Source organism: Clavelina lepadiformis, chromosome 4 (assembly GCF_947623445.1).
Source record: "Clavelina lepadiformis chromosome 4, kaClaLepa1.1, whole genome shotgun sequence".
Classification (NCBI taxonomy): Eukaryota; Metazoa; Chordata; class Ascidiacea; order Aplousobranchia; family Clavelinidae; genus Clavelina; species Clavelina lepadiformis.
This window is the reverse complement of record NC_135243.1, coordinates 6,306,561-6,315,294: the sequence shown is the minus strand read 5'-3', so window position 1 is coordinate 6,315,294 and position 8,734 is coordinate 6,306,561. Positions and strand designations below refer to the sequence as shown.

At 34.9% G+C, this 8,734-nt stretch overlaps 2 protein-coding genes across 3 annotated transcripts; one reads left to right on the top strand and one right to left on the bottom strand.

Annotated features, from left to right (window-relative positions):
- On the top strand, nt 1-1,999 carry LOC143451872 (phosphomannomutase 2-like). Its single transcript, XM_076952630.1, has one exon. It carries the CDS (start codon nt 97-99, stop codon nt 853-855), a length of 759 nt encoding a protein of 252 aa, XP_076808745.1. The 5' UTR covers nt 1-96; the 3' UTR covers nt 856-1,999.
- Nucleotides 2,000-2,960: 961 nt separating this feature from the next.
- On the bottom strand, nt 2,961-7,814 carry LOC143451869 (tRNA-dihydrouridine(20) synthase [NAD(P)+]-like). 2 transcript variants are annotated; one of them, XM_076952627.1, is made up of 13 exons: nt 7,627-7,814; nt 6,374-6,419; nt 6,050-6,144; nt 5,851-5,894; nt 5,694-5,754; nt 5,480-5,593; nt 5,099-5,256; nt 4,735-4,903; nt 4,223-4,344; nt 3,764-3,904; nt 3,580-3,670; nt 3,275-3,348; nt 2,961-3,203 (listed from the first exon to the last, which is right to left on the bottom strand). In XM_076952627.1, exons 1-13 carry the CDS (start codon nt 7,780-7,782, stop codon nt 3,089-3,091), a joined length of 1,386 nt encoding a protein of 461 aa, XP_076808742.1. In that variant the 5' UTR covers nt 7,783-7,814; the 3' UTR covers nt 2,961-3,088. The 2 variants fall into 2 exon arrangements, with proteins under 2 accessions (XP_076808742.1, XP_076808743.1); XM_076952628.1 differs by having other exon boundaries at nt 6,050-6,089; nt 7,627-7,811.
- Between the last annotated feature and the right edge of the window lie 920 nt (nt 7,815-8,734).

The window sequence follows — 8,734 nt, the reverse complement described above, 5'->3', positions numbered from 1 at the left end:
TTCATTCATTTCTTTCACAGAAGCTTGCAAATAGGGACGGTTTATGTATTAAATTTATTTTTTGCAAAATAAATCTAATCGGTTGCTTTCTTTGCAATGGCTAAAAAGAATTCATCAGTTTTATGTCTTTTCGATGTGGATGGAACTCTCACTCTGCCAAGACTAAAGATTACACCTGAAATGAAGAACTTCTTGAAAGACCTTCGAAAGATTGTTACAATTGGAGTGGTTGGCGGATCCGATTTCGGAAAAATAGCTGAGCAACTAGGAGCTGATGGAGATGAGCTTATCAACTCGTTTGATTATGTTTTTTCAGAAAATGGCCTCGTTGCCTATAAGAACGGTGTAAAAATTGGTGAGAATAACATTCAAGATTACCTTGGCGACGAACTTTTGCAACGCTTCATTAACTATAGTCTCGAGTATATGTCAAAGTTGAATCTTCCACGAAAGCGAGGAACGTTTATAGAGTTCCGTAAGGGTATGCTCAATGTATGTCCGGTTGGTAGAAGCTGCACACAACAGGAACGGATAGAGTTTAATGAGTATGACAATGTTAACAACGTTCGAAAAGAATTTGTTGCCTCTCTACGGAAGGAATTTCAAGGTGCTGGGCTGACATTTTCGATTGGTGGCCAGATCAGCTTTGATGTTTTCCCCGACGGATGGGATAAACGATTCTGCCTTAAATATGTCCAAAATGATGGATTTCAGCAAATTCACTTCTTTGGAGACAAAACAATGCAAGGTGGCAATGACTTTGAGATCTACAATGATGACAGAACAATTGGGCACACTGTGACATCACCAGAGGATACTATGCAACAACTTTCAAAGCTTTTCTATGACAAATGATTACAGCAGACTTGAATATAGACTCTAGTATAGAGGCTGTGTTTTTACTAACTCCGTAACTAATGCTCTTCTGACTTTTTAACAGTTTTGCAGAAGCGTTTCACACAAAAACCTGTTGACATGGTGTGCAAAGATTTATGAAGCTGTTTGAAACATGTTCTATATATACGGTACTCGTATATATATATATATATAATAGTCTATATACCACCTACTTTCATTCCACCTTGCAGTTGTTTTTTTTCATCATATACAGTAGAACCAATCTATTTTTGCAGTGGTTTCTTTGTATTCGTATGCAGATAGATACCCCCGTGTTTTGCACAGAAAATTTGTGTTGATAAAGAAATATTGTTGGGATTGCTTTCATTGATCAAAACATTCTCAAACGATTAGTAACATGCATCTGTGTTGCAGTTCAGAAGTAATATATAACACAAGTAGTATATAACTATATACATCAGTAGTTCATGAGATAAGTAATTCTCCATTGAATGTCCTTCTACTCTACTGAGAGCTTTTATGTTTAAGTAAAGCTTTTTCCAATTCAGATCATCACCACTACAGCGACCAAATGGTCATTTTTGAATTTATATATAGTGGCTGTGAAGGACGTGGTGTAGAAGAACAGAATTTAAAGGAGAATGGCATTTGCTTGCTTTTATGTCTATATTTCTATTACTGTATTAATTTTTCCTACAAATTCTTTAATGTCATCATTATCTTGAATTTTTTAATTGGCCATCTGCTATAACCTTACCAGTAATTCTGGCGTATGCAATCTAAAACAATAGTTTCTGGTAGCTAGCTTGTTTGTTTGTTTCTGGTGATACTAGTCCAGTTTATCAATTACTGTCAGTGTTTCAACCATTTAAGCCAGACCTCATCCAATTACTATATGAAGCCAAGTCTATGCCTCGCTTAACAAAATAATTATTTAAAAGTTGTAGTAAATCTTTTACGCTTATGACCGAGGTTGATTATTACAAGTGTCGTTTGCAAGAGCTACTATCTAAATCCTTTTCTAACAAATTTTGTGTGTTCATGGACCACCGTGGTGCGATTGTAGTGACCATTTAGCCATCATTATTTTGGCGCTATTAAGCCAGTTGGAGTTTAATATAAACTACGTATTTTAACCCGTCTTATGAATCCACTTCTACTCTTCCTGCGTTATCTTACAAGTTTGTTCGAGAGATAAGCTTCGAGTAAACATCAGTTAAGCTTAATTTTTAAACATTAACTTTCAGAGCGTGATCTAATGACACCAAGGATTACAAAGACTAACAACCTTCAAACTCGCAGAACGTTATTTTTAAAGTCCAATGAGTATAGAACGTGTTTTTCTTCAACCAAGCGTCTATCGGTTGTAGATTGTGTTGTACCCTAAAAAGGCTCGGAGTTATGTTCAGGGCGGCAGTTGCATCAGGTCAGGCTATCCACACTTTGTCATCATCTAGCGGTGATAAACCTGACCATGTTATCATGCCATACAAATCGCGATTTGTCAAAAACGTCTAAAAAGTAACGTAGCTAGCCCAAAATTTGTTGGTGGGAAACTATTTTATAAGTTTAGCGATCGAGTAAAAGTGTTTGGTTTCAGACACTGCTTCTCGACATAAGCGATCATGTTGAACGTTTGGCGAGCCCGAATTTCTCACTCTGCCTAAAATAAGATAAAAGTGGGTAGGAGGGATACAAATTTCTGCAAGCAAGAAAAGCAAACGTTCGAATCGGTAACTTAGAGATTTGGGGGGAGGGGAGTATGGCACCCTTGTCTACTGCCTACAGTCTAACTCAAGCAGACGCATAACCTTTATTGATGATATTGGTGAGATGAAATAAAGTTGTATTTTTGTATCTGGAATAAACCGCTTGTTTAACATGATGACCCCTATTGATGCCGGTTCATCCTCGCCGCTGGAACAACTGGCCTTTCTCCAGCAGTCATATAGAGCATCACTGCATTAATATTAGAGTTTGATCGCTTGCGTACAAAACCCTTTGGCTTGTGGTGAAAGTGGATCGAGACGTCCAACAAATCACTTTGCCAAGAAAACATACTTCGTCCTTTGCATTCAGTAATTTTAGGATGAGCACAGATATCATTGATGAGGTAATGTAATGACCTATTTTGCGATGAAAGTTTTTGCACCGACTCTACTACCCAGATGATGCGCAAATGAAAAGCAGCATAGAAGTAGCCTGGAAATGGCAGAAGCCACAGTTGTTGCTAGCTGCCCTCGTTTCCTTGAATATTGTTGTTTGATTTTCGACCATCATCCAAACCAAGGGACCTCAAACATACAATGGCGGCAGACTGCTCCGATAACCTCTTGTTCTTTTCCCTGATAGAAAGAAGTAATTTAAATTTCAGTGGGTGATTTATAAAACAAACACCATGTCAGCTGATACTTGCCAGTAAGTTGTTTGATATTTCTGACCATTCACAAGCACCGTTGATTGGAACCGTCTGTCTGATTCACGCATCGCCTGATAGAATTCATACGATATAAAATGAAAACTTCTGCTTTTTTATTGGTCTTACATCAGTGCATGTGATGCTTGGCCTGATTATTTCGTTCAAAGTAATAGCTTATAGTATTGACATCAATACCACATTTTAGCTACTCATCAGTAGACTGTTTGGCCATGTTATTATTTTATATTTTATTTAATAAAAATTATTATGTAATCTCATTAGTAAAAATCTTGCTTTCATACCGTATTATACACGGGGTCATTAAATTTTTTATCATGTGTCCATTCCAATAAAATAGACTTTGGGCTGCGGGACTTCAAGTCAAAATCACATCTACAAAAAACACGAAAACGGTCATGTTAAAACACAGTAAAAATATAAAAAATCTTTCAATAACAATAAGAAAACAGTTTAGAGCAAGTTCACCTTTTCAAAACGAATTCCATTGTGATGACGTCATCATTCTTTAATTTCTTACGCAAAGGTTCTCCATTCTCCCCGGCGCCATCCATTGATTCTCGTTGTTTGAACACTTGCCTGCATTGATCTCCCATTTCAAATATATCACTGGATAAAATGGTGAAGTGGCGTAAGAATTGCTGATGCATGTAGGCTACAATATCAAACAAAACGCAGCGGTATGTTTATAGGGTACAGATGATATCTACTAAAGCATTTATCCAGTATTTTCTGATGCAAATTTGACTTGGCTACGAAAAAACAAGTTTAAGTTAGGGGAGAGATGAAATTGATTTTTTACACTAAAATCTTACAATAACCACACGAAATGCAGAAATAGATCCTATACTTACAACATGAAAAAAAACACAGTATAAAAGTAAATGATTATGTCTTAGAAATGATAATATCATCTTCACAATTAACCATATTTCCTGGAGAGAAACAGCAGATCTAAGCTTCACACCCTTCTCAGACTCCTGGCAATCGTGCATCACTTCTAACAAGCAGTATTTGCAGTTGATGTAGTGATTGTCGTAATTTACGGCCTTAAAACAAAGGTAATTGTTTGTATCAGGATGTGCACACAACCACGATAAATAAAGGTTATGATATCCTTGTACTAATATTTCATTAAATACTTATTATTACTTAATGTATTTATGAAAATATTTATCTTAGCTGCTCGCATACTATTTCAGGTTGTAGAGATGTTGCGTAACATTTATCGTGATATAAAAACGTTTAAATATACAGGGTACTACTACAACACAAAAGGCGTAATTGTGTAAATTCTTGTCTTGCGTTGAATGATTTGTTATTTTATGAAAGGTTAAGTTTTACATTCACGGCCGTTGATTTACTGTAAATACGGTAATCTAAAAAAATTAAATAATAGCATTGCGAAGCTTTAGGAGGCCAAATTCTGAGACACCTACAAATTCAAGGTAATCTTTGATCACTTGCTGCGTAGGCAACACGCCTTCTCTTCTGAAGACTGAACAATTATATTGGGCAGATCGAGCAATCATTACCGATGACGCATTTGTTGCTTCTTTGAACTTCTGAATGTCTGCAAAGGACTGGATATACTCCACCGACCCACCGCTAAAATACATATAAAAACAGAGACTGTGTTGTTTGGCTAATCAAATGTAAACTAGAGTTTTTTTAAAGACTTGGTAACCAAGTATCCAGTAAAAACATTTGCAGTTGATTGAAATCAACAATGAACACTTCAGATTATTCCGCCGCTAATACGCTAATACAACGACATTGCCTCAGTCTCCTTTTCAAACCCACTTTGCAATGACTGGTATGCTCACAGTTTCGACAATTTTCCTAATGACATCACAGTGTACTGGATGTCTTGGTCTTTCTCCTTTGTATCTTCCATGAACGGCAAGGGCAGCAACACCAGTTGATGCAATCAACTTTACAAGTTCTATGGTTTTTTTCATCTATATTGGAAGGTAAATCACATTCATATCTCTGTTTTTATATTTTATTTTATCTGAGTTCGAATTATGCTGCTATGGTTTTTGCTGGAACTACCACGTAGCTACACAGTTATCTTCAGTGGTGTCTTGCAAATAATCTTAATATCTAGCAAAAAGATGTTTCATGAAACTTAATATGATATGATCTAACTACAGAAAAAAGTAAAGTCAATGTTTGGCTTACGTCTGGCAATATTCTTATTTTGCAAGTGATGGGGATAGATAAATTTTTCACCAAAGTTGTTAAAATTTTTTTCACTTTCTCCGGGTTGTTTAGCAATGCAGCACCCATGCCACCCTGCACAGAAATCAGAAAAACTAACCATTTTGTTGAGTTAGTCTCGCCAAAGTTGAAGAAATGACAAATTAGAACAAAACTTCTGAACCATTTCAGATACCTTCGTAGAATATTCCTTTGGACATCCCATATTGACATCAATACCGGCAACATCATTTTCACTAAAAAATAAAGCAATTGAAATATTACTTGGGTGTTATGCTTGACATATCAGTTTAAGTATAAATTAACACATAATTATGAAGAGAAGAACGTACACAAGTTTTGCAGCTTTCAAAGCTCTATCCGCATCAGCAGTTCCCTGAGTAAAAGCAATGGTTAAAATAAACTATTGCAATCACTCTTAAGAAGCACTGGAACAATAGATAGAAACACAAACCGTAGTTACTTTTCTTAACATAAGTAAATGCACACAATATGAAATTATATGGTACGAACAACAAAGATGAATGATACCATTTGGAAAACCACTTGGTGTCTTTCAGCACTGCATGTTCTAAACATGGGGAAATTATCAGTTTCTTGAACAAAGTCAATGGTATTTAGCCTATCTAAAAACACAGAAAGTAATAAAAACATATAATACATAGATATAATTCACATAATAACATGTATGCTAAATGGTCAGACGAAATAAAGACAACACAAATTAATATTCATGGTCACGTTCTGTAGATGCCATAACCATGATATATTATAACACAACATACACAGTAGGACTACTGTACATCAGTTCAGCACACAATTTCATTTGTGACACAAGATTACTTATTTATTTACCATTAATAATTCTTTTGCAACGAATAAAGCGATGGTCTATAATTTCCTGTTGACAAAATATGAAATGTTACAAACTACAGCATGGGCATAATTTAAGTAAGTTACTGACTATATACATAGTTATACACTGTATAGCATAATTATTAGGCCTAATGATTTTTTCGTAAAGTTGCTAAATTTCTTTTTAGGATATGTAAAAGTTTCAGACCATGTGTTTGACCAGTTCTTTTATAGGACCCATTTAAAGAGAAAAACAGAACTTTGGAAAGCCTGTTATGGCGGTGAAAGCTGGTAGAGTAACTTAGAATAATGTATTTATGATTTTTTTCACATGGTGCAGATGTATGTATCACTGACAATGAAGTACACAAAATTTTTAGTCAGAAATGCCCACCAAGCAATATTATTATTATATCACATACATGGCTTGGACACACACAGCAAAATAAGAAGTCTACGAAACCAAAATAATACATGACGAAACTTGTTGGCTGGTAGCCCTAATCTAGTTTATTTCACACAAAGGTAACTGCATATATTTTTATGAAAAAAAAACTTTATGCATTAAATGCAATGTGTCTGTAGGAAATCATTATTGTTGCGAAAAGAGATGATTAAAAAACACTAAATATACAAATAGGATATAACCCCCCCAGAGCATAGCTAATCGTATTTTGTATGAGCAAACAGAAAATGCAAAGTGTAAAAATGGTAAAGCTCTTAGTTTGTATGTATCTTCTTTTAAGTTAAAACCCATTTAATGGAAAGAATTCTGTGTCTGCCTTGCATACCCATAGCCAAGTTTTTTAAGGTTTGACGACCGCTATGAAGTTTTAGGAGGCCGAGGCTATGTTATCTAAATATGTGAAAGTAACCATAGCTGCTTAAAGGAATTATTTATTAACAGTGCAGATTTTACAAACCACCTAATTCCGTTGTATAAAATTTGCCACCAGACATCAGTTAAACCAAACGACAAATCACTGATAATGAATTTTTAGTCAGCAGCTTGCAAATTATCGAAATCAAAACCAACCGTCATAAAAACATCAACGTTGAAGAATTTGGCAGGAATAACGCCAATATGGCAACCAGGGCTTCTCAAACTTTTTGGATCTGTGACCCCATTTTAAAAAAGTAATTTCTATTTCTACTAGACTAGGTTATTACTAGCAAAAGTTATTATAATACATCTTATTACACACCCATCATTGATGTATATACCACAAAAATTAAAACAACAGTTAGCCTACCTCACTGTATACAATATCAGCACCATATTTCAAAGCAAGCAGACGAGTTGGTAACCGTCCAATGCGGACCATAGGTGCAAGGATGTGCTTGTTTTGATAATCCAATCGACATCCCGACAGCTGTTGAGCATTTAAATGTTCCATGAATATCCGCATATGTTTATATATAGAGGATATATCAGCATATGTTTACAAGTATACTCTACACAAAAACAATATTTTACAATAAAAACAACAACAGATAGATAGGTTTGTTTCCAACTAGTATGTATATACCACTGCTCGTGTTGTTTTGTGGTGATCTTTGTTGTTCATCGGAAAAGCAGATTTGTATAACAAGTATACACGTACTTAATACTAAGTTTCCGTTTTGAAAAATTTGCGTTTCTAGTCACTAGAATTTTCCCTCAAAAATGCACATTTCTGATAAAGTATTTTTCCATTTATTCAGATTGTTTTTTATTTAAGGCAATTTGAAATGTAGATTGAGGTCATTCACTATAGTCGTTATTAATTGAAGTTATATTCTGAAAAACATTACCCTAGGCTTAATTCCATATCATAATTTTATTTACGTAGTGTGTGATCTACTTTTGCACAAGACATGAAAGTGATCAATATCCCTCGTAGGTCAAACGCAGTGTGATATCATTTAAACAGTTTAGTGGTATCACTGCCATACTTTCCATACTCCATTTATGGTCGTAGCAGTCATTAACAAGGGACGGTTATTACATCACATTACGAATGTTTTTTGCTAACATTTTGCCCAGTTTCAGATAATGACAATATGAGCCAAGAGCCGAGTGCAGAATATTGCAAGCTTTTCAATCGAATTTACATAATGAGTGCAGATAAATAAAAAAGCTAGTTATTAAAGTATTTTGTGCATAAAACATGCCAAAAAAGTTGGTAGCGTAATAATGTAACTTGTTCTTAGAAACGTTTGTAACAGCAGTTACGTTACATGATTTTTGTAATTATTGTCAATTGTGTGTAACACAAGGTAAGGAAACCAAGTTTAACACAGGTCAGGTTGACGTAGAGAGAGCTTATGTGCTTGGTCAATTTAATAAAGTTGAAGTATATAAAATTATATATAAATACA

Excerpts from the sequence above, each read along its gene's own strand:
- LOC143451872 (XM_076952630.1), top strand. The coding sequence starts at position 97 with ATGGCTAAAAAGAATTCATCAGTTTTATGTCTTTTCGATGTGGATGGA.
- LOC143451869 (XM_076952627.1), bottom strand. The coding sequence starts at position 7,782 with ATGCGGATATTCATGGAACATTTAAATGCTCAACAGCTGTCGGGATGT. Across the intron at positions 5,755-5,850 it reads TTGAAAGCTGCAAAACTTGT|TGAAAATGATGTTGCCGGTA; the intron begins GTACGTTCTTCT and ends TTTATTTTTTAG. Across the intron at positions 3,905-4,222 it reads GTTTCTCTCCAGGAAATATG|TGATATATTTGAAATGGGAG; the intron begins GTTAATTGTGAA and ends CATTTTATCCAG.